This window comes from Saccopteryx bilineata, chromosome 6, assembly GCF_036850765.1.
Source record: "Saccopteryx bilineata isolate mSacBil1 chromosome 6, mSacBil1_pri_phased_curated, whole genome shotgun sequence".
Lineage (NCBI taxonomy): Eukaryota > Metazoa > Chordata > Mammalia > Chiroptera > Emballonuridae > Saccopteryx > Saccopteryx bilineata.
In genome coordinates this window covers 201,276,925-201,302,478 of record NC_089495.1, presented here as the reverse complement: position 1 = coordinate 201,302,478, position 25,554 = coordinate 201,276,925, and the positions used below count along the sequence as shown (strand labels likewise).

Genomic DNA, 25,554 nt, shown 5'->3' with positions numbered 1-25,554 from the left:
TATTTCTTCCAAGAAGCAGGTAAACTGCTTAACTATGCCACTTAACTATGTCTTGTCTGAATAGTCATTTGCACAAGGCCACTTAACTATGTCTTGTCTGAATAGTCAGGTTTTTTATTCTTCCCTCGAAGATATCTGCTGTGGGTGTTGATAGTCCTATTTTTCTGCTGCTTTGTTTAATATATAGTGTTTCCTTTATTCCTCCTACCCCAATGCCCCACTCATATTTCAGGCTGGGACCTACTCCTAATTTAGAGCTCTCTTTCCCCTTTTTGCCAACTTCTATTATGAATCTACCTTTGCCACCAGTTTAGTGTATCCCAAGGTTCTCTTTACCAAGCCACAGTTGCAGAGCTCCAGGGAAAAGCAACCTGGTCTCATTTCTCCAGGCAGAGGAGAACAGAAGCTCCATCTCCACACATGCTGCAGATGGCTTTTCCAGTCTACCTGAATCATTACCAGCTAGAAGCAGTGGTCACTGGAACTTGGACGTGAGCTGTAAAGTATAGAATTGTGACAACAATTCCAGTGCCATGTGGACTTTTCCTGGATGTGGACTTTTCCTGGACTCCTGCTCCTTGTGACAGCTCCTAACAGACTGAACTGGGGTAGGGTTGCATTTTTCAGGGATTTGGCATGGTGTTGGGGCCAACTTGGACTTGGTGAACATGTTAAGGACACTACTTTTTTATGGATTCTTGCTGTATTGGCCAAGAGTTTGCTTAAAGGCTTTAATCACTATAAAAAAAAATAGAAGACTGGATAAAGAAGATGTGGCACATATACACCATGGTATACTATTCAGCCATAAGAAATGATGACATCGGGATCACTTACAACAAAATGGTGCGATCTTGATAACATTATACGGAGTGAAATAAGTAAATCAGAAAAAAAATAAGAACTGCAGGATTCCACACATTGGTGGGACATAAAAACGAGACTAAGAGACATGGACAAGAGTGTGGTGGTTACAGGGGGCAGGGGGAGGGGAGGAGGGAGAGGGGAAGGGGGAGGGGGAGGGGCACAAAGAAAACTAGATAGAAGGTGACGGAGGACAATCTGACTTTGGGTGATGGGTATGCAACAGAATGGAATGACAAGATAACCTGGACATGTTTTCTTTGAATATATGTACCCTGATTTATTGATGTCACCCCAGTAAAATAAAAATTTATTTATAAAAAAAAAAAATCAATCTCCCTCTCTCTCCTTCCAAAACAAGAAAAGGTGGGGGTACCTTAAGGAGAAGAACTATGAACAAAGGCCATCAAGAAAGAAAAAGCAGCCCTGGCCAGTTGGCTCAGCAGTAGAGCGTCAGTCTGGCAAGTCCCAGGTTCGATTCCAAGTCAGGGAACATAGGAGAAGCACCTATCTATTTCTCCACCCTTCCCCCTCTCCTTCCTCTCTGTCTCTCTTCCCCTCTCACAGCCAAGGCTCCACTGGAGCAAAGTTGGACCGGGCACTGAGGATGGCTCCATGGCCTCTGCCTCAGGCGCTAGAATGGTTCCAGCGGCAACGAAGCAATGCCTCATATGGGCAGAGCATCGCCTCCTGGTGGGCATGTTGGGTGGATCCTGGTCTGGTGTATGCGGGAGTCTGTCCGACTGCTCCCTGCTTCTATCTTCAGAAAAAAAAAGGAAAAGCAGAAAGCAGAAGCAGGGATAAATCAGCAGTAATTCCAGTTTTCCTGGAGGTGGGTGGGGTACACACAGGGAAGCAGTGGCCAAAAGGTGTACTGGGACCACATTCTCATCCTGTAGGGCCTGGGAGGAGCATGGAATTTGATCAAGGTTCCTAACACAGGTTGCAGCAGGCACTTGTATCCCTGCTCTCTCCAGCTACCTCTCTTCTATGGAAGGAAGTTTCAGGACGTTTATTTCACTTAATTCTTATTTTTGTAATAATGCCCACTTACCAAGTGATTGGGGACAGTTTAAATCCCTTTAGAAGAGGCCAGTCACAGGCATACATGTCAATTATGGTACTAAAAACCATTCATCAACTTGGGTTCTATAAATCAGCCCTCTAAAGAGCTACTGCATTTAAACAGCCAGCATGAAATGAGTCAGCCCTTGGCCATGCCTGGATTATCCCAGGAGCAAGAACTCCATTCTTGAGAGTTCACTCTATTATCAGCCTCTTCTATGAGAATGATATAGCCGGGTAGACAGCAACGTTTCACTCTCCATTAATTTTTTTTTTTTAACAGAGTCAGAGAGAGGGATAGATAGGGACAGACAGACAGGAACGGAGAGAGATGAGAAACATCAATCACTAGGTTTTTCGCTGCGATACCTTAGTTGTTCATTGATTACTTTCTCATATGTGCCTTGACCGTGGGCCTACAGCAGATTGAGTAACCCCTTGCTCAAGCCAGTGACCTTGGGTCCAAGCTGGTGAGCTTTGCTCAAACCAGATGAGCCCGTGCTCAAGCTGGTGACCTTGGGGTCTCAAGTCTGGGTCCTCTGCATCCCAGTCCAACGCTCTATCCACTGTGCCACTGCCTGGTCTGGCTACTCTCCATTAATATTTATTGAGTACCCCTCTGGTGGAAATGAAAGGCAATTTGACAAGATATGCCAAGGGCCTTAAATATGCTTATTCCAAGAATCAATCTAAGGAAATAACCCAAAATGTGGACAAAATTTATGCACTAAAGCGTGAAGTGAATTGAACATATAAGCTATCAAATTTCCCAAAATAATGAAGTAGCTAAGTCATGGTAAAGCCATATGATGAAATAACAGGCAGGCATTAGAAATTTTTATGAGTTTAAAATGATATGGAAATGAGATTGCGTTCTAATAATAAGTCAGAAAAGGGGATACAAACCTGTATATCTAGCATGACGAACCAAATAAATTAAAAATTTGGTTTTTTTTAGTTTTAAAGATTTTATTTATTGATTTTTAGAGGGGGGGGAGGGAGAGACAGAGAGAGAGGGAGGGAGAGTCACACCAAGAGGTGTCTGGCACCAGTGTTCAGAAGTCTGTAACATGCTATGAGCCCGCCCCTTACAAAGTGACCCTCATCCATCTTGCCAAGGAATCTCAGCTTTAAGTACAATTCACGGTCCTCATAACATCTCAGCTTTGGACATTTCCAGGTGGGAAAGAACAGGCAATGGATTCTGGAAAGAATAGGTTTTTTAACCCCACTTCACCCAATGGTATATTAAGAAACCTGATTCTCAATTTCCTCAACTGTAAAACAGGAATAATAAAAACCACCCTGTGATATTGCTCCAAGGACTGGATATGAGCTATCTTTAGTACCTATAATAGTTACCCAATAAATGAGGATCTAACTGGTTTGCCTATGAGATAAATATTAGTTCCTCCTTTTGATGCTAATGCGACAGATTCCACTACAATTAACATAAAATGCACATCTGAAAATAACTGTTTGCCTGTGGTTATACTGGTTGGTGGAATCCCGGAAGCAAGGGAGTTGGTTTCCCAACACCTTCCTTTCCTGCCACGTACCCTGGGCGTCTACTCCATGCTGTTTCTGACAGCCGCTGCTCTGACATCATCCCTAAACCAGGAGGGTAGCTGCAAGGGCTTATAAGTTTCCCATTTCCATGTATTCAGTCCTTCCATGTCTTTCAGGGCCATTCAATAGATAAAGTACACAGATGAGGAACTGCTGGTCCATTTTATTGATTTTTACATTGACAGTAGAGCTATAGGCCAAAAAATGCAGACTAGGGGAATAGTTATCATTTAAGAAAATACTCATGAGTCAGGTTGAATTCTGTATTTAATATTAATAACACTGGTCTTTTTTTGGGGGGGAGATTTTAAGTCTTCCCCCCAAACTGTCTCTCCCCCACCTTCTCTGCAGTGAGGTGGCAGCATGCCATCTGACACCAGTGACTGGGGATTCCAGAACACTGGAGGAAAGGAAATCTTAATCACAGAGACAGCTCAACCTAGTAACCTAAAACCATAAAACAGGCATCTGGCAGACAAAATTTTGGATATAACAGCAAATTATTTTAAATAAATTTTATGCAATAACCGAAAGAGCAGGAAGGCACCGTGACTGCCGTGAAGAGAGACCCGACCCCTCCCGCCCCCCAGCTCACCAGCCCCCCAGCTCACCAGCCCCCCAGCTCACCAGCCCAGGGAGGGAAGCCCTGCAGAGCACCTGGACACAAGCCCTCCTCGGCGCCTGTCTAGTCCTTACCTGACAGTCAAAGTCCTGGAAGTTTCGTGTACCGTTCTGTCAACAGAAGGCAGAAAACACAGTCAGTTTCCCCACGTGGCTTCCCTGAACATGCAGCAAATTCAGTTCCCAGTGCAAGCAGTGCATGTGCAGCCTCCTGGCGGCCATACAACTGAACTGGTTCTACTCATCGAAAGGCTCCCGAGGCAGGGTGGGTTCCTAACATGTGTTAGTAAAAGGCCAGTGTTTCGAGGGGAGACTGCACCTTGGTGGGGCTTCCCAGGAAGATGAAGGAAAGCTTGTAATTCCTTGCCTCCCTATCTCAGAGCAGTGAGAACTTGTAGGGAGAGGGCAAGGCAGGGATCAGAGTCTGAGAGCAAACTTGCAACCTACAAAGAAGCACCTGAGAGGAAAGGAGTTAAGAGACCAACCCTGAAAGGAGCAAGGGAAGACAGGAGCTACAGTGCCCAGGACCAGGAATTAAAGAAAGGATTACCTGACCTGTGGTGGCGCAGTGGATGGAGCGTCAACCTGGAATGCTGAGGTCACCGGTTCGAAACCCCAGGCTTGCCAGGTCAAGGCACATGTGAGAAGCAACTACTATGAACTGATGCTTCCCACCCCCCCACCTCACCTTTCTATCTCTCTATCCTCTCTCTAGAAATAAAGAAAGGGAAAAAAAAAAGAAAGGATTAAGGAGAGAACAAAGCTATAGATGGATCGGAAATGGAAGGCTTGAAATTTAATGAGGAGCAAAGGCAGTGTCACTGAAGGAGGGAAAGAAAAACAAAGTAGGGTTCCTAATACCCCGGCCTACCTGCTGCATCCCATAAACCTGCAGATAGGAGAAAGGGCACATCACTGAATCATTTAAAAAGCAGGACATAGTCAATGACCCAAGAAGAACTGACCAAACTTCTAACAAGAGATTATATCACAGTCATGTTTGATTAAAAAGAAAAAAAGAAACCAATGGGAATGACTCAGAGGCATTTTTGGGACATTTTATTTAGATGCCAGAGTGCAAGAGTATGACGTAAGAGTATAAAAAGGGTAAGGAGTGATGTGTTTGGGAGGGGAAATAACTTCTGATTTGATTTTTTCATAAAGTAAAGCCCCTCGCCTGAAAAAAACCCTCTATTTAGAAACTACGTTATCCTAAAGTACCTGTTCTGCCTACAATGGTTTCTAGCAGGTGTGGAGCTGCTCCGGAACACCTTCCCAACAGCTGCCCCTCCAGAGACCCAGGTATCTGATCCCAGAGGAACTCAGCTGCCCACCCCCTTCAAGAATACGCTCTTAGAGACAGTTCTGCACCCACTACCCACACTGCTGGCAGGACGAAGCAGAGATGTGAAAAGCACAGCCCAGCACGGTATGAAAACACCCAAAGAAACAAACTGTCCACGTGAGAGGAACTGATAGACCAGCTGGGGTGATCGACAGCAGCACTATCCAATATGGCAGTCATTAGTCACACATGGCAATTAAAATCACAATTTTAAATTCAGTCTTTCAGTCACGTTAGCCACATTTCAAGTGCTCAGCAGACACACACAGCTAGTGGCAACTGTATTATTGGGCAGCACAGATACAAAACATTCCCATTATAGTGGAAACTTCTGGACAGTACTGGTCTACAGACAGAAAGCTTTTGAAGGAATAAGGCTATGGCAGAGCAGACCTTCTTTCTCCAAAGGTGGCAGTAAAATCACAACAGATTACTGATCACAGAGAGGCTGCAGATGACACTGAGAACAGTGAAGAGTTGGTAGAGATAGCTGGCCTGAAGCCTTACTCCTGGCATGAAACCAAGTTTACAAAACAAAGTCTGATGCAGTCAGAGCATGGAAAAACCGTGCAGATGGGCCTGAGTAGCACATTCCCAAGGAATTCGGCCATCTGTAAAAAGGATTATAGCGTTCTATGGCTCCCACTAGCCCCATAATATGCCTGTAATTAAACTATGGAAAGCAGAAGGAAGGGCCCTCTCATGGACTAGGATAGATGGTTTCAGTAGGATATAAATAACCAGCCAGCGAGCCCCAGGTTCCTGATTCAACCTGCACCTTCCCCCACCTGGTATAAATCAGCTGCTTGATATATATTTATAAAACAAATAAGCCAATATAAAAAAATTAAATGTTGAAAGATTTCTGCTAAGACTTTATTTTAGGTCAAGTCTGACCAGACAGTGGCACAGTGGCTACAGGATTGACATGGGATGCTGAGGACTCAGGTTCAAAAACCCTAAGGTCACCAGCTTGAGTGTGGGATTACAGACATGACCCATGGTCGCTGGCTTGGGCCCAAGGTTGCTGGCTCGGCTTGAACCCCCATCAAGGCACATATGAGAACAATCAATGAACAACTAAAGTGATGCAACTACAAGTTGATACTTATCTCTCTCTGTTCCCCCCTCTCTTTCTGTTGCTAAACAAAAAACAAAACAAAAAAACCTTTGCCTATTTCACAGAAGTTAAGAGAGTAGAATAAGGTAATAATTATGAAAAGGCTTTGAAAATGGTTTTTAAAAAATCATTTCATTATGCCTGTGCAATTTCTGCCCCCCCCCCCCCCAACAAAGATAAGTATTAGTAGGCGCTAACACTTTTTTTCATCACTGGAGCCAAAACAAGCACAACAAAACCACCCAGTTCATCAAAATCCTGAGCTGTAGACAAAATCACAGGCATACTAAGATTATAAGGGAGAAGTACCAACAAATAACAAAGAGGAAACTTAACATCAGCCTTGCTTAAAGCTATTTTGACACTGCTTCCTTATAGTCATCTCAGGACAAATTTCTCCGTAATAGGCTAGGTCTAGACTTCCTTTAGCTCCCTGAAGCCTGGAAGAGTATACTGATGTCTTTGGCTAGGACTGTATCTAGGAGGAGGATGGAGAGAAAGATGAAGTGAAACAATACAAATCTCTAGGCTTCTCCTTAAAGAGACAGGGCAAACCACAGGGGTGATGCCAGAACATCTATAGAGTGAACACAGTAGCAAGGCCTCAGGTTTGGGAGTAGAAAAGACATGTAAGTTTCGGTCTCAGCTCTGCCACTTACTGACTGAGCAAGCCAATCCTTCAGCCAGATTTTCATCTGCTAAGTAAGAAATAACACTATCTACTTCAAAGGGTTACTCTGCGACCAAGAGAGAGAAGATATATAAAACACCTGGCACATAAAAGGTGCTTAATAAGTAACAGCAGGATAGGTAAAAAAAACCTCCCCCAAAAGAGAAAACCTCAAGACCTCTGTCTACTCCTAGTTAACCTAAAGGCTTACCTCCTAATAGCTGTGGCTCTCTACTGGGGAGAACTCTGCCCCTCAGGAGACATCTGACAATGTCTGGACATTTCTGACTGTTCCAAGTGGGAGGTGCTACTGGCACTCAGTGGTTAGAGACCAAGGATACTGCTAAACACCCTACAATGTACAGAACAGTCTCCCACAATAAATATCTAGCCCCAAACATTAATAGTGGCAAGACTCTATAAGCAGGCACTCTTACGTACTCAATCTGAGCAAGCTACTTCCTCTCTTAGCCTTAGTTTCCTCAACAGCAATATGGGAATAACTTAATCTGTGTGTATCAAATGAAATAATGGATGAGAGGTATTATCACTGTACCTTTCACAATGTATGCAAAAGCACCTACTTACTCAGCAAAGACAGAAGCATTGATATATTGAGGTGTGGGGGGGTTAATGTGGGTGAAATTCTTTGATTAGGAATGCTACCATCCAAAGAGGGCCTCTTGCCAATCTACTCCTATAAAGCTTCACTGAAGCAGGGAGCTCTCCTGCAGTGATTGGACAGGAGCACGTCTCAGGGAGAGAGAGGGAGTGTGGGAAGTGGGCAGAACAGCACAGGCATATCAAAGTGGAGCTAACAGATGTTAGGAAGTGAGGCATTGATTACTTGATTTCTTAGACTGCTCAGGATGCCTGAACGACTTAAACAATAGAAATTTATTTTCTCACAGTTCTGGAGTCTGGATATACAAAATCAAGATTCCAGCAGGGCCTGGCGTCGGCCTAGCGTGCGGAGGACCCGGGTTCGATTCCCGGCCAGGGCACATAGGAGAAGCGCCCATTTGCTTCTCCACCCCTCCGCCGCGCTTTCCTCTCTGTCTCTCTCTTCCCCTCCCGCAGCCAAGGCTCCATTGGAGCAAAGATGGCCCGGGCGCTGGGGATGGCTCTGTGGCCTCTGCCTCAGGCGCTAGAGTGGCTCTGGTCGCAACATGGCGACGCCCAGGATGGGCAGAGCATCGCCCCCTGGTGGGCAGAGCTTCGCCCCTGGTGGGCGTGCCGGGTGGATCCCGGTCGGGCGCATGCGGGAGTCTGTCTGACTGTCTCTCCCTGTTTCCAGCTTCAGAAAAATGAAAAACAAAAACAAAAACAAAAACAAACAAACAAACAAACAAACAAAAAGATTCCAGCAGGGCCTGACCTGTGGTGGCGCAGTGGATAAAGCATCGACCTGGAAATGGTGAGGTTGCCGGTTCGAAACCCTGGGCTTGCCTGGTCAAGGCACATATGGAAGAAGTTATTTTATTTTATTTTTTATTTATTTATTTATTTATTTTTTACAGAGGCAGAGATAGACAGGGACAGACAGACAGGAACGGAGAGAGATGAGAAGCATCAATCATTAGTTTTTCGTTGCGCGTTGCGACTTCTTAGTTGTTCATTGATTGCTTTCTCATATGTGCCTTGACCGCGGGCCTTCAGCAGACCGAGTAGCCCCTTGCTTGAGCCAGCAACCTTGGGTCCAAGCTGGTGAGCTTTTTGCTCAAGCCAGATGAGCCCGCGCTCAAGCTGGCGACCTTGGGGTCTCGAACCTGGGTCCTTCCGCATCCCAGTCCGATGCTCTATCCACTGCGCCACCACCTGGTCAGGCTCAAGGCACATATGGGAGTTGATGCTTCCAGCTCCTCCCCACCTTCTCTCTCTGTCTCTCTCTCTCCCTTTCTCTCTCCTCTCTAAAAAAAAAAAAAAAAAAAAGAATCCAGCAGGGTTTAGTTTCTGGTGAGAACTCTCTTCCTGGCTTGCAGATGGCCACCATCTTGCTGTGTCCTTATATGGTAGCCATATCTCTCTCCCTCTTCTTAAAAGTCCACCAATTCTATTGGATTAGGGCTATACTCTAATGACCTCATGTAACCTTAATCACCTCCTAAAGGCTCTATCTCCAATAAAGTCACATGGGAGGTTCGACATATGAATTTGGGAGGAGAGGGGCACAATTTTGTCCATGGCATTTGGGCACATATCAGACACATCCAGAGCATCACTATGGCCTCGAGGCCAGAAATGAATTCTGTGCTTTTCTACGGTCACATTCACTGAATCTTTCCTTTTCCTGAATAGCTGCTTTCTCTATGACCTATCCAGTCAATTAACTCCTGCAACTCTTTCATATCAGTACCTCTTCAGGCATTCTACGGGATTCCAGCGTCAGGAAAGGGCCCTCTGTCATCTGTGTCCCAGTCCTCAAACATCTGAGACCCATCAGGTCATGGTTTTCCAACACTGGCTAATCAGAATCACTTTAGGCACAGTTCTCAATTAATTTAGGAGTTTTTAAAAGAACTCAATCAGAATCTCTGGAGGTAGGACTTAGGCATTGGTCATTTTTAAATCTCTCCGAGCCCTGGCTGGTTGGCTCAGCGGTAGAGCGTCGGCCTAGCATGCGGAGGACTCGGGTTCGATTCCTGGCCAGGGCACACAGGAGAAGCGCCCATTTGCTTCTCCACCCCTCCACCGCGCTTTCCTCTCTGTCTCTCTCTTCCCCTCCCGCAGCCAAGGCTCCATTGGAGCAAAGATGGCCCGGGTGCTGGGGATGGCTCTGTGGCCTCTGCCTCAGGCGCTAGAGTGGCTCTGGTCGCAACATGGCAACGCCCAGAATGGGCAGAGCATCGCCCCCTGGTGGGCGAGCCGGGTGGATCCCGGTCTGGCCGGGCGCATGCGGGAGTCTGTCAGACTGTCTCTCCCTGTTTCCAGCTTCAGAAAAATGAAAAAATAAAATAAAATAATCTCTCCGACTCTAACAAGCAGCCAAAACTGAGGACCACCAATCACAGAGGTGTGTATGTCCTACTCTCTTCCCCTCAGATTCCAATTTAGCTGGCCTAGAGGGGACCCAGGAATTTATATTGTTAAACAATCCCCAGCAGATTCTGGTGATGAGCCAGACTGAGGGCAGGTTACTACCCTCCTGAAGCTGCAATACCTACTCCCACCTGCCCTGAACTGTTCCATTTCCGTGGCTATCCACAAGCCTATGGAAGCAGATTTTACTTCCTTCACCGCTTTGTGGCACATCATTTGTGGGGCAGCCCTTCACATGCAACAAAGGACAGTACTTAAAGGAGAGTTTTGTTTTGTTTTTTAATATGAGGGGGAAGCACCAGGAGGAATCAAAGTGTACAGCTTGCCAAGGGAAAGGGCAAGAAATCTGGTGAAAGATAAAGGAAAGGGGGAGAGTGGAGATGGAGAGATGACGTCCAGGGAAGAAAATGGGACTGACAGGACGCAACAGCCAATTAATCAACAGTCCTAGAAGATGTAGGTGAAGGGCCTTCCTTTCGGCAAAAAGGGTAAAAGGTGCCTGACCTGTGGTGGCATGGTGGATAAAGCATTGACCTGGAATGCTGAGGTCGCTGGTTCGAGACCCTGGGCTTGCCCGGTCAAGGCACATACAACAAGCAATCAATGAACAACTAAGGTGAAGCAACTATGACTTGATACTAACTCAGGTGAAGCAACTATGACTTGATACTTCTTGTTCTCTCCCCTCCTCTCTCTGTAAAATCAATCCATAAAATTAAAAAAAAAAGGGTAAAAGGTAACAGCATGTTTTGGTGTACCCCTCACCCCAACCCCACCCCCTTATCCTCACTCTTCATCAGCACTTCACTCAGGAAAGAATGCCATGCTGTCATCTACACCAAGCTATGAGAGCATTTTAACAGGGGACAGTGACAATAAACCAGAAGAAGAGGACTGAAAATTCAGAAGGAATTTCAGGCACGTTTCCTGAAGGAAGAGGGACAGGAGAGAGGGTGAGCTTTGCTTAGCTTTCTGGTGACTTGTACTGCACCGCTCTTGACTATGTGCAGTTCCCTGATACGGACACAGAAATGCAGCATGGTACCGATATCTGGGCATCCCTGAGGAAAACCTCAACGTTGACAGAAGGGCCACATCACATACGTGACAAATTCTGGGGAGAGTGTTACAGCCTTTGCACCTTACCAGCCACGGAAAACGAAACTTAAGACCCTTGGATTTTAAGTCAGACCCCATCCTCAAACTTTCTACTTAACTTTGCCTTATGATTTTTCCCTTAGGATCTCTATATATGTATTGTGAAATACATATATATGGGAAAATCTCAAGGATAACTTAATTGAATTTGCCCCTAGAAAAAAAGTAGGAAGAAAGAAAAAAGAGAAAAGCCATCAAACAGACAGTTAAAAAATATTCTAGGCCCTGGCTGGTTGGCTCAGTGGTAGTGTCGACCCAGCATGTGAATGTCCTGAGTTTGATTCCGGGTCAGGGCATACAAGAGAAACAACCTTCTGCTTCTCCACCCCTCTCCCTCTCCCTCCCCCTCTCTATCTCTCTCTTCTCCTCCCGCAGCCATGGCTCAGTTGGAGCAAGTTGGCCCTGGGCGCTGAGGATGGCTCTATGGCAGGCGTCGGGAACCTATGGCTCATGAGCCAGATGTGGCTCTTTTGATGGCTGCATCTGTCTCGCAGACAAATCTTTAATAAAAAAAAAATGTTAAAAATATAAAACATTCTCATGTATTACAATCCATTAACTTCCTACCATTCATGTTCATGGTTGCGAGTGGCTGGAGCCAATCACAGCTGTCCTCCCGGACAACACCACATTTTTATTAAATAATGCGTAATGTACATGGGTCGCTGTATGGCTCTCACAAAATTACATTTTATTTTATTTTTTTACAGAGACAGAGAGAGAGAGAGAGAGAGAGATAGGGACAGACAGGAATGGAGAGAGATGGGAAGCATCAATCATCAGTTTTTCGTTACGACACCTTAGCTGCTCAATGATTGCTTTCTCACATGTGCCTTGACCGTGGGCCTTCAGCCGACTGAGTAATCCCTTGCTGCAGCCAGTGACCCTGGGTCCAAGCTGGTGAGCTTTTGCTCAAACCAGATGAACCTGCACTCAAGCTGGCGACCCCGGGGTCTTGAACCTGGGTCCTCCACATCCCAGTCCGATGCTCCATCCACTGCGCCGCCGCCCAGCCAGGCAGGAATTACATTTTAAAATATGTGGCGTACATGGCTCTCTCAGCCAAAAAGGTTCCCGACTCCTGCTCTATGACCTCGCCTCAGGGACTAATAGCTTAGTTGTCAAGCACCAGAGTAACTATCCCAGATGGGCAGAGCATCGCCCTCTAGTAGGCATGCCGGGTGGATCCCAGTTGGGCGCTTATGGAAGTCTGTCTCTGCCTCCCTGCTTCTCACTTCAGAAAAGATTTTTATAAGTTTTTTTTGTTTTGTTTTGTTTTGTTTTTACAGGGACAGATAGATAGTCAGAGAGAGGGATAGATAGGGATAGACAGACAGGAATGGAAAGAGATGAGAAGCATCAATTATCAGTTTTTCGTTGCGACACCTTAGTTGTTCATTGATTGCTTTCTCATATGTGCCTTGACCGCGGGCCTCAGCAGATCGAGTAACTCCTTGCTAGAGCCAGCGACCTTGGGTCCAAGCTGGTGAGCTTTTTGCTCAAGCCAGATGAGCCCGCGCTCAAGCTGGCGACCTCGGGGTATTGAACCTGGGTCCTTCCGCATCCCAGTCCGACACTCTATCCACTGCGCCACCGCCTGGTCAGGCAGAAAAGATTTTTTTTAACTGTTCCCTCCATCGAAAGTCAAGCTAAACATGTTTTGAGTTAGTTACTATCAGAAATTAATCACAGAAAAGACATCTTCATGAAAAGAGCAGTCCCTATGTTTTAGTGAAAACAGAGTAGTCTTTACCTTATCATTTAGAAGCGGTTTGATCTCTGTGAGCTGAACGTCCTGAAGTTCATCCATGAGGACAGAGGAAAGCAGAGGATTCTCAAGAAGAAACAGTAGCTCTGAAACAGAAGAGGAGTGAAGAAGAAGCCTTAAACTAGCAGCTTGAAATATAACAGTCCCATTACATCCATTCATTCAAATATTAGAGGTTAGTACATGTCAGGCACTGCCCAGGGTGCTGAAGGCACTGGATAGTATGACAGACAGACTCCAAGTGGCCTCTATGATCTCTGCCTCCTTGTATAACACCTCCCCATACCCCTCCCCCACTGAGTATGGGAAAGACCCATGATTTTTATCATTCCTTCAAAGGACCCAGAGGACGCTCATCAGTAACACTCCTCAAATGTGGACCCCACATGCCAATCATAAGTATCCAAACATTTGTGTCACTTAGAGAGCACAACCTAATGGTAATTTAACCTCCCTGTAGAACATGGTTCTTTTCTAAGATCCCTGGCACCCTATAAACTTGATTAAGCTACTGAATGCCCAGAAGATGAATTTTTATTTTTATTTATTTTTTGTATTTTTCTGAAGTGAGAAGCAGGGAGGCAGTGAGACAGACTCGTCTGCATGGGCCCGACTGGGATCCACCCGGCATGCCCACCAGGGGGTGATGTTTTGCCCGTTTGGGCCGCTGCTCCGTTACAACCGAAGCCATTCTAGCACCTGAGGCAGAGGCCATAGAGCCATCCTCAGCACCCGAACTTTGCTCCAATGGAGCCTTGGCTGCAGGAGAGGAAGAGAGAGACAGAGAGAAAGGAGTGAGGGAAGGGTGGAGAAGCAGATGGGCGCTTCTCCTGTGTACCCTGGCCTGGAACCAAACCCGGGACTTCCACATGCCGGGCCAATGCTCTACCGCTGAGCCAACCAGCCAGGGCTGAATTTTTAATTTATGTTGTGTTCTACCAGTTACATTTCAAAAGGAGATGAGGTGGCTTGAATCTTTTACCACAAATTTCAGCCAGCACCTACAATTCTCTTTTACAGTCACACTTCAACCCAGTTAGCTATATAAATACTTGGACTTCACTATTTATCAGTCACTTAGAATGGCAATTTTAAAGTTCTGTTTCCTATTATAAAAGCAATACTATATGCGCTCACTTTAGAAAACATGGAAACCCTGTGGTTTTTACTTAGTCCTTCCCTCTAGAGATAATTACTGTTAACGTTCTAGTCTATTCCCATTTGTTCCTTTTTTCCATGAAAAATGAAGATTTCCTGAAAATTTTTTTCCAACCTACCTGCTTTATTCCTTATTCAAATATGACTCTGCACAGGGTCTGTCCAAGAACCTTGGAGACAGACAGAGGAAAGCCGGAGTTGCCCTCAGGTCCAAAGTGACTGGCATTCACCTCGTGTTCCCATGCATTTTTTAAAGATGAAAAAATATGTGATGTTTGTGCCAAGACAAACACTTAAATAAAGGCACAAATTAAATGAGAAGGCTGTCCCTATTCTCTGGATCCAATGCAGACTCAATGCAGGCCAGGGAACTGCAACAGTGCGACTCAGGAATTGGCAACAAGACAATAGATGTTCACCTTCCACATTACAAGGACCTAATGTGTTCTGGAGACTCAACTTTTTCTTGGTTCTCACTGTCCTGAGCCCTTGCCAATGAACGGTTTTATAACACCTACAAGAGAACTGAGACCACATGGTGGAAAATTCCATCTCCAGATCTCCCAGCTACCCAGACCGGCTTCCTTCCAAAGGGGATCCCAGGCCTGCAGTTCCCTCATCTGCACAAATGACATGGCTGCCAGATCCATCCTTGTACTAAGGGCTATTAATATTTTTTATTTTTATTATTTATTTATTTATTTATTATGTACATGTTTTTATTGGAGGTATTTTTGCAAGAGCTGGAAGGGAGTTTGTATCATCTGGGCTCATTGATCCTGTAGATGAGCAGCTTCAACAATGCAGATTTATGCTGTCCATGGGAGGGTTTCTCTTAGTTCTCAGTTGTAGACTTACATCCAAAAATGCAGCATTTTCGCTATTATGGCTATTATCCTTTGCTTTACGCCTTTTGGCAGGAGCCTCGACTCTGCAGGTGTTAGCGCTGCAAGGGCTGAACCCAAAAGCCAGCCCAGCGTGGGAGGCTGCCCAGCAAAACAGAGTCTCGGGAGTCCGCGACCCAAGAAGGGCGCCTATAAGCCCGCTTCACAGAGACTGGGACCAGAGCCCCAGAAAACCAGAGTGCATTTCACAGCAGGGGGAACCGCAGGAGCCCGGAGGGGGGAGGGAGAGCTGGAGAGAGATCTAATAATATTTTTTTAAAGCTACTAGGGATTTCACAAATGGCAGTAGATAACAAAATGTTCACGTTCTTCCCCAGCTTTATGAGGAAGAAGAAAGCCTGAGAAGTAAACCTGGCCATCCTCAAACTGAGGAAGGAAGCCTGGTACCAAATGGCTAGAATGGAAAAGGGGAGAAGTATAAATCCTACACTGTGCCAGGAATTATAACCTAAGCACCATTTGTTTGATCCTCATAATAGTCCTCTCCAGCAGGTATCTTTATTTCTTACTTTAAAGGCGAGAAACTTAGGTTTAGAGAGAAGTTAAGTTACTTCTCATACCCCACATGTAAGTAACAGGGCAAGGCACCTTGGCTTTTCCCACTCCATCAAATGTCAACGCCAGGCACGTCTACTGGATGTAGAACCCTGGGCAAGTTTCTTCCCCTCTACCCACAGGGGCCCCTCCTTGAAGTAAAGGTAATAGAAGCCCAGAGCAATCCTGTACCACCAATGACTCAGATGCCTTATAATGAAGGTTTGAGTCATCATACCAAGACAAGAAACCTCAATATCTCAGTAGTTAGCTGAGGACTAGGAGACCATGAGCAAAAAGAGAAATAAAGTTCCAGCTATTCCTCGGTAACCAGTTTCAGAAACAAGTGCTATTTCTTGCTTGTTGTTAGAACAGTGAGCCTCAAATGATCACCTGAGTATCCTTTCAAGATCTTAGACATAATCAGTTTTGAGTGGTGACAGTTCAATAGGTGACCTCATTATATAAGGAGTACAAGTCATCTGGGTGGAAGAGAGAGGAACAGAAAGGCCTGATTATTAGCACCAATCCCTAATGGAGATGAGGAGGGTGGGGGAGAGAAAGCCTCTATTAATCTCATTTTATCCTGCCTTCTTCTAAAAAATATTTCAGATGGAATTTCAAAAAGATTTAACAGACCAGAGTAACTAGAAGGGGAACATACACTGGAGAAAGAGGAGAGTTTAGTAGTTTAGAAATCTAAACTGAAATCTAGCTGAACAGTGACAAGAACCTAACTCCACTATTGAAATCACAGACATAAAGAAGGGAGATTTGGGCCTGACCAGGTGGTGGCACAGTGGATAGGAGTGTTGAACTGGGATGTGGAGGACCCAGGTTTGAGACTCCGAGGTTGTCAGCTTGAGCGCAGGCTCATCTGGTTTGAGCAAGGCTTACCAGCTTGGACCCAAGGTCGCTGGCTCCAGCAAGAGGTCACTCAGTCTGCTATAGGCCCCCGGTCAAGGCATATATGAGAAATCAATCAATGAACAACTAAGGTGCCACAACGAAGAATTGATGTTTCTCATCTCTCTCCCTTCCTATCTGTCTGTCCCTATCTGTCCCTCTCTCTGACTCTCCCTGTCTCTACCAAAAAAAAAAAAAAAAAAAAAAAAAAAAAAAAAAAGAAGAAGGGAGATCTGGGATATAAAATTGGTAAAAATTAGCATGAAGTCTGACCTGTGGTGGCACAGTGGATAAAGCGTCGACCTGGAATGCTGAGGTTGCCGGTTCAAAACCCTGGGCCTGCCTGGTCAAGGCACATATGGGAGTTGATGCTTCCTGCTCCTCCCCCCCTTCTCTCTCTCTCTCTCTCTCTTCTCTAAAATGAATAAATAAATAAATAAAAATTAAAAAAAAAATTAGCATGAAGTCAGAGAAGTCAAATTTTGCAAAGGTTTTGTAGGGGTTCAGAACAAGCCAACCCAAGATGTGCCTAAGTGGTATGCAGATTATTCTAAACTCAAGGCAATCCAGACCCTGCAGGCTCAAAAGAAACTTCCGTCCACCCCCCTCGCCTCACCCCCCCAACTAGAAGACTCTAGGAGCCTCGCCTCATTAGGAGTTATCACCAGAAATGACTTTTTACCTATTACTGTGGCAGGACAAACCAGTAACTGCTGAACATGTGCCCTCCCTGTACTTACCTTCTGAAGCCCCAAAGTGCATGCTCTCTTCCCTAGCTCGGAATGCTCACACTTGTTTCCCTTCCTGTGTCTGACCCTCTCAGGTACCTGGGGTTCCCAGACACTATGTTATTACATTTGGTTATTTTCTCTTGTTAATCTACCCCATGTTTATTTATTATCAAACCTCCTGAAAGAACCCCGAGGGAAGAGGACTTCTTCCTCCCCACAGCTCCTAGTCAGAGAAATAAAGAATGATGGTGCAATGGACGGAAGTAAAGGAACTAAAAAGCAATAACACAGAAAGTGGTGGGAAAAAAAATCAGTTTTGAGTCACAGCTGAAAACTGGGCATTCCAGAGACGAGAGCACAGGACAGAGTGAGATTTAGTGAGGAAACACTGTAGGTGCTAAAGGGGAGCAGCTTTTGCCACCCCAAAATATGCCCCTTTGGGATACTGACGATCATTTCAGGCTGGTTAATTTTAAGAAACAGCAGACAAGGGAAAAGCGCTGGAAACCAAGACACTGTCAGAGGACATACATTTACATTTGAAAGGGACATCTCATTCTGCACGGGTGTTCCCCTCACTACACGAGGCCTGCGTTCACTATCAGTGGTGAAAACACGGACTCCAGTCTACGGATCAACCTTCTTTTTGTTCCTTGTGCTTTGCCTGGTAATTCCCCAAATTGACTCTCCATCCGCAACACCTTCTTCTGTCTTTTAACCGGAGGTGGTATTATTTAAAGTGATGGCCTTGACGTTTTGGAGAGTTACTCAGTTTTCCTGCGTCTCTCCCATGTATACAGGAGGCATACATTTTATTCAGTGTTGTTTTTCTCCTGCTAATCTGTCTCGTGTCAATCTGATTATCAGTCCAGCCAGAAGGGGAGAAGGAAAATTATTTTTCCTCCCCCACTCACCAAACCAGAGACTTGGAGGAGCTGCAGGCCTTGAGCTTCATTCTGAAAGACAACTCAGTGATGGGAAAGAAAGCAGAATCAGGAAGAAACAAAGAAAAATGCTCCAGAGATACAAGAGGTAATGCAGAAATACAAAGTCGAAGAAGTCAAGGGAGAAGAGAAGTTTACATGAAAGGGGGAGAAAATTGTCAAATACTGTAGAGAGACGGGAGGGTCATTACCTCTGACAGTAAAAGTCAACAGTATTAAAATCCAGGAAAAATGAGGTTCAGTGTTCCCTGCTGGTAAAAAATTAAAAAAAAAAAAAAAAAGCCCACGATGACTATAACTTTTTAGAAATATAGAAATGGACATTTCTGAATTTCAATGTAAGTGAAAATGTTCCTCAGATGGCCAGGAGGCAGCAGGGTTCTTTGATATTCAGCACTTGACAGGACCTGGAGGACCTTTAAAGATCAAGACTACTGACTTTGAAATTCTGTACTAAAACTCTGAAACGGGGAACAGAGGAGAGTGTAGGGGCACTGTCTGAAGTGGCGCGGAGACAGCCAGAACTGCAGAGCAGTTTAAATCCAGTCCAACCATACACTTCTGAGTGCCACCTTTGTTCACTCGGGAAGATGGATGCCCCGATTTCCCCAACCATGGAAAGACCCTTCAGCACATCAGATGTGAACCCTAGACCCAGGGGGGGCCCCACTGAGCTGAGTGGCACTGGGCAAAGCATTTTCCTTCCTAGACCCCCAGGGCAAGAGCACCCCTGTCCCACCTCATTTGATTCTTACTACAATCCTAAGAGGTCAGTTATCAACCTTATTAGGCTCTAAGGCTCGCTGAAGGTCACTCTGCAAATCAGCAGGAGTGTGCGCTGAGGGTCTCGGGCTTTTTATCTCATTCTGTAACCATGTCCATTTGGTCAGAAAAAGCTTGCTGAGATTTCCAGCGCTTGACATTGCTTTGTTACTTTCAAAAGACAATAAGGGTCTATGTATACTATTGGCTTTCTAAACTACAAGCTGCCTTGCTTTGCAGCTTTCCACCAAGACCAAGGTACTTTGTGTGGCCTTCTTCAGGCTCTGCCAGAGTGTACTGAGGCTGGGTCACTCGTTTGTATTCTGGAGGCGAAGTTAATCACTTCTGGTTCTGGCAAGATGGCAGACTGGCAACCAAAACAGAGTGAAGGCTGCAAACAGAGAAGGCAGACTGAGGAGAACGGGCTGTACAGGGCCAGCTGGAGCTGGTGCTGTCTGGCCGAAAAGCTGCAGGCTGTGGCCAGGGGACCAGCTGAGAGGGTGGACGGTGGTGCTCCTACAGTAAGCTGACGCTCATCCTCTCTTTTTACCTATAAACCACTGGCTCCAGGAGTAACTGTCCCAGCACTTTACAAAGCGCCTTCATATCTCACATTGTACTGGGTGATCGCTACGGTGCCGAGAAGGAAGACAACGGGGCGCTGGCATCTACTGCAGAGTCGGACACTGAGGCTGAAAGAGGTGAAATGGAGGGAGTGACCAAAACCACACAACTAATAAAGACAACAGCTGGCACTGAAACCCAATTTTCTCCTGGCCCCAATGCTCACTCTATGCCCTGAATCACATACTGCCTCCCGGGTTACCGCAGATTAAGAGACCTGGACCTAAAAAGGAGCGAAATCCCGCGACTGCTTAACTGTGCTCTCCCCACACTGAGAACCTCTTTACCTCTGGTCCTAAACTACACTGCGTGGTTAGGATCAGGCCACAGGCTCCAAGATTAAACCCTAATAGGAAGTTAATAACAAGAAAGCTGAGATTTAGGACTGGAGTTTGCCTTCACCCATTAATTCAATTGAGTAGGGGAGATTAAGTCTATAAACAAACCATTACAGTTCCAAGCAGTATACACGAGCCTATGAATAGAAGATGTGATGTAGAATTGTGCCCCTGACACCTGTAGAATTTTGTTAACCAGGGTCAATCCAATAAATCCAGTTTAAAATAAATATTACATTAAAAAAAAATTTTTTTTTAATTCATTTTAGAGAGGAGAGTGAGAGACAGAGGAGAGACAGAAGGGGGGAGGAGCTGGAAGCATCAACTCCCATATGTGCCTTGACCAGGCAAACCCAGGGTTTCAAACCGCCGACCTCAGCATTTCCAGGTCAACGCTTTATCCACTGCGCCACCACATGTCTGGCTAAAAAAAATTTTTTTAATTCAAATATTACATTTTAAAACAAAATAGAAATAACAATTTCATAAAACATGAGCCTATGAGTTCTACAAACTGTAAGACAGTCTCTCAATCTCGGCACCACTAACACTGTTGGCCAGATAAATGCCCATTGAAGTCGGGTCAGAGATAACTATCCATCAGCTAATATTTACAATCTATACACACATGAGATAGCCAAGATATCACAGAGAGGTTTAACGGTATACACGTCAGGTCAGTGGCACCACTATGTGTCCCACCTCCCCAGAGGACAGAATGCTGCTTGGGCATCACGTCTTACACTGCATCTACTGCTCGCTGCACTTAAGAGCTCAAAGAAGCTTGGAACAGGTGCAGAGGTGGGAGAAATAACTAAGGACTGGAATGGCCCGGAGTTTCCCAAAGGAGGTAAATGATGGGCCTTGAATGGCTATGCTTTGGATAGCTGTGAGGGAAGAGAGGACATTCCAGGTAAGGACGTCAGGAGTGGGAAAGAAAGAAATGCACAAAATTTACCCAAGAGACACCAAGAACAATGCAGCAGGGAAAGAAGTCGAGGCTGGTCAGAACACAGGGCATGGAAATGGGACTTGATGTGTGGACAACCACTGAGGGTTCCTGAGTAGAATGACGCAACTGTTTAAAACATGGTCAACTTATCTGGTGGTTCTAATCTAAGCAACGTATCAGAAAAACCTGGGCCTGACCTGTGGTGGCGCAGTGGATAAAGCGTCGACCTGGAAATGCTGAGGTCGCCGGTTCAAAACCCTGGGCTTGCCTGGTCAAGGCACATATGGGAGTTGATGCTTCCAGCTCCTCCCCCCTTCTCTCGCTCTGTCTTTCCTCTCTCTCTGTGTCTCTCCCTCTCTCCCTCTCCTCTCTAAAATGAATAAATAAAAAAAAAAAATTAAAGAAAAAAAAAAAGAAAGACCTGGGAGTTTTAAAGAATAGCAACACCCAGGCTCCAACCCTAAAGATCCAATTTAATCAGGCTAGAGTAGGGCCCTGACACTGGTTTTCAAATTCCACATCTGATTCTTATATGCAGTCCGGACCCAGAACCACTGGTCTACAGGCATACCCTCACCCTCAGATGAGAAAAGAGGCCTAGAAATTGAAGTGATTTGTCTACATTCACACAGCCGTTTAGGTGAGGAGCTGGGACTGGCATCGGGACTCCCATTCCAGTACATCTTGCAGAGTACTGGGCTAAATTCCATACTTCAGTCTATAAGAAGCACAATTATCTGATGACTTGGCTCTCAAGTTCTACCAGGGCTAAAGCCTGAATTAATCTAATCATAAAACTACTGACTTAAGCATCCCCACAACATCTAGGGTAATGGATGTTGGTTTCATTGCTGCCTCCTGGGGGCCTTTAGGAAAGGAAAGGGTCTCAGGAGACTCCCCGGAAAGTGTAATAAACAAGCCAACCACCCCGCTCCATGAAAGAAACAATGACTTTTTAAAAATACAACCCACTGAGCTTTTGTATTACGTAAAGGGAAGTCTGTATTCCTCTTTACCTGAAGAAATACGCTCAGATTATACCCCATAAGCAAAAGTGGAAGGGAAAATGATCAAGGGTAGCTAGCTGTTAAAGCATGCTTATAGATCCTAATTTAAAAAATTAAAATGGTTGATTGATTGATTGATTTTAGGAAGAGAGAATGAAAGAGAGAGAAACATCAATTTGTTGTTCCACTTAATTATGCATTCATAAGTTGATTCTTATATTGCCCTGACTGGGGATCAAACCCTACCTAATCTTGGCAGATCGGGATAATGTTCTAACCAACTGAGCTAACTGACCAGGGCTCAAAGACCCTCATTTTAACAGGAAACACGCCTTCTGGTCCACAGCCCTGGATAAGGGCCATTCACACACCTTGGGCTTCAAGCCAGTGACCTTTGGGTTCACGCCAGAGACCATGGGATCATGTCGACGATCCCATGGTTCAAGCCAGCAATCTAGGGGTTTCGAATCTGGGACTCAGCATCGCAGGTCGATTCTCTATCCATTCATTGTGCCACCACCAATCAGGCTAAAATATCACAATTTTAAAAAGCATTCCACTTTTACCATAAGTTGAAAGTTCAGACTTAAGAATGTAAAAGTATGCTAAGGATAAAAACTATGATTATAAATAAACAACTGTATCTGTTTTGAGAGCAAATAGTATTTCTGGAAAAAATATCATATGACAATTACTAATTAAAGGAAAAGCTGGCATGACTGCTAATCTTAGTTTATCATTAGAAATGGGAAGCAACTTCATACTGTTTTTATGAGTTGCATATAATTTTCCTTACCCTGATTCACTATATTTGAGTTCTTAGACCATCCCTCTCCCAGTTGCCCCCAAATAACAACTGTTACCTTCAAACCTAAAACAGCATTATCTTTAATAATAATAAAAAATACTGCAAAACTTATAACTGGCCGGTTGGTTCAGTGTAGGAGTCCTGGGTTCGATTCCTGGCCAGGGCACACAGGAGAGGCGCCCATCTGCTTCTCCACCCCTCCCCCTCTCCTTCCTCTCTGTCTCTCTCTTCCCCTCCCACAACCAAGGCTCCATTGGAGCAAAGTTGTCCCGGGCGCTGAGGATGGCTTTATGGCCTCTGCCTCAGGCGCTGGAATGGTTCTGGTTGTAACAGAGCTACGCCCCAGATGGGCAGAGCATCGCCCCCTGGTGGGCATGCCAGGTGGATCCCAGTCGGGCACATGTGGAAGTCTGTCTGACTGCCTCCCCATTTCCAACTTCAGAAAACAAACAAACAAAAAACTTATAACAAAAAAACTTATAAGAAATAAAATCAAGTGTGAAGAATGGCTGCAGCAGAAATTTTTACTTGATCAACTGAAAACACCAAGCTGTAGACTGTGGGCATTTTTAGGTGGCAAAGCAATTATAGACTAATGATACAGCCAAAGCCTGGGGGTAAGCCACCTCTCTACTTGAGAAATTAAATTTACTATATTAAATTTCTGGGGAAGATAAAACAAAGTACCTCCTCACGAAAAGTTGGGGTGAATTCCAACTCCATATTACACATTCCTTAATAGCAACCAAGTTTAACAGCATAGCCTGTTTGGTAACATAAGTTAACATCTACATAAAATTCAACTCAGAATGCAACAAAGCCATATTTCCTCCAGAGTACACTCCATTGCACCATCAACAATGGGTATTTATTGATTTTAAAGTGAGAGGAGGGGAGCGATAGTGAGACAGTCTCCCACATGCACCCCGACTGGGATCCACCCGGCAACCTGTCTAGGGCCGATGCTTCAATCAACCAAGCTATCCTCAGCTCCTAGGGCCAACACTCGAACCAACTGAACCACTAGCTGCAGGAGAGGAAGAAGGAGAGTAAGGGAAGAGAAGCAGATGGTTGCTTCTTTTGTGTGCCTTGACTGGGAATTGAACCCAGGACGTCCATACACTGGGCCAACACTATCAACTGAGCTAACTTCCTAGGGTCAGTATTTATTTAGAACTGATAATATCTCAAACTCTATGAGACATGCAAGAAACATGACAAAATTTTGAGTTGAGTGTACCATCCCTCTCACTGAAGAGATAAGATCAAAAGACATAATACATAATAGGACTATTTTTATATGGTATTTAAAACATCCTCCAAGTATCTTAGTTAATTTCTTTTTCTTTTTTTTTTGAATGCTCTTTTATTATTTTATTTTATTCATTCATTTTAGAGAGGAGAGAGAGAGAGAAAGAGAGAGAGAGAAGGAGGGGAGGAGCAGGAAGCATCAACTCCCATGTGCCTTGACCAGGTGAGCCCAGGGTTTTGAACCAGCAACCTCAGTGTTTCCAGGTCGACGCTTTATCCACTGCGTCACCACAGGTCAGGCTATCTTAGTTAATTTCACATAATAAATATTTAATTGCCAGATTGCAGGTAAATACTATAAACATAAGAGCATTAGCATGGTGATTACAGAATAAAACTTTCATTTATCAAAGAAAGCCCTGAAATTCAGCAAATACTCAATCTAGGTTTAGTTTTTGTGTGCAATTCCCAAGCAGTCTCTTAAACAATGGGGTTGGGTTGGGGAGGGTTTACAAAGGCCTTTCAGAATAGATGACCTCACACCCAGTTCTGCCATAAATCCCAAGTGCTATCCATCTTTGGACCCCAGAGTCTTTGACACACCCCTTCCCTTCAGCATCCCTATCCAGACTTGTCAGTTTTTTTCTCCAGAATTTCCCATTTGCCCTTTCCTTTCTGATGGTCCTCACTTCCTATCTGGACTGCTCTTCATTCATTCATCATTTATCATTCTCTGCCCCAAACAGAGCTAGACCTCCGTCCTTGCTCTTACGAAGCTCACATGACACTCAGCAGAGCTCAGACTGCAAGCTTTAGCAAAAGGCTTTTTGTATTTCTAAATCCCAGTAGCATCTGGCATACAGTACACGCTCTAAAAACGTTCATTGTGTGACACTAGATTACTTTAGCAAGTTCTTTTCAAATCCATAAATATTTTAGTACAGTATACGTCTTCAAAAAGGGCCACCACTTTTCTTTTTTAAAAATACAAAAGCAAAATGTGCACGATGTAAAAATACAGAAAAGTGTTAGGTAAAAAGTGAATTCTCCAAACACCTAAATCCCAATTCCAGAGGTGACTACCAATATAGTTTAGGACATACTTTTCCAGAACTCTCCTACACTGGTAATATATATTATATGCACATGTGCACATACATGCACACATGATTTTTGGGGAAAAGTTCTTTGATAGTTTCTGACACTAGCTCTTTAACCTTTTTTTAAAAAATATATTTATTGATTTTAGAGAGAAGAGGGAGAGAGAGAGAAAGGCGGGGGCAGGAGGAGCTAGAAGCATCAACTCATAACGGTTTGACATATATATGTGCCTTGACCAGGCAAGCCCAGGGTTTCAAACCAGCCACTTCTGCATTCTAGGTTGACACTCTATGCACTAGGCCACTACAGGTCAG

At 44.8% G+C, this 25,554-nt stretch overlaps 1 protein-coding gene across 2 annotated transcripts in view; it reads right to left on the bottom strand.

Moving 5' to 3' along the window:
* The window catches only part of NDRG3 (NDRG family member 3), a 65,875-nt gene that overhangs the window by 36,856 nt on the left and 3,465 nt on the right, over positions 1 to 25,554 (bottom strand). For both annotated transcript variants that reach the window (XM_066235742.1, XM_066235744.1), the window contains exons 2-3: positions 13,205 to 13,305; positions 4,195 to 4,230 (exon numbers count right to left, since the gene is read on the bottom strand). In XM_066235742.1, coding sequence (XP_066091839.1) covers positions 4,195 to 4,230; positions 13,205 to 13,261 — 93 coding nt within the window. In that variant the 5' untranslated portion in view covers positions 13,262 to 13,305. The remainder of the gene's footprint in view (positions 1 to 4,194; positions 4,231 to 13,204; positions 13,306 to 25,554) is intronic.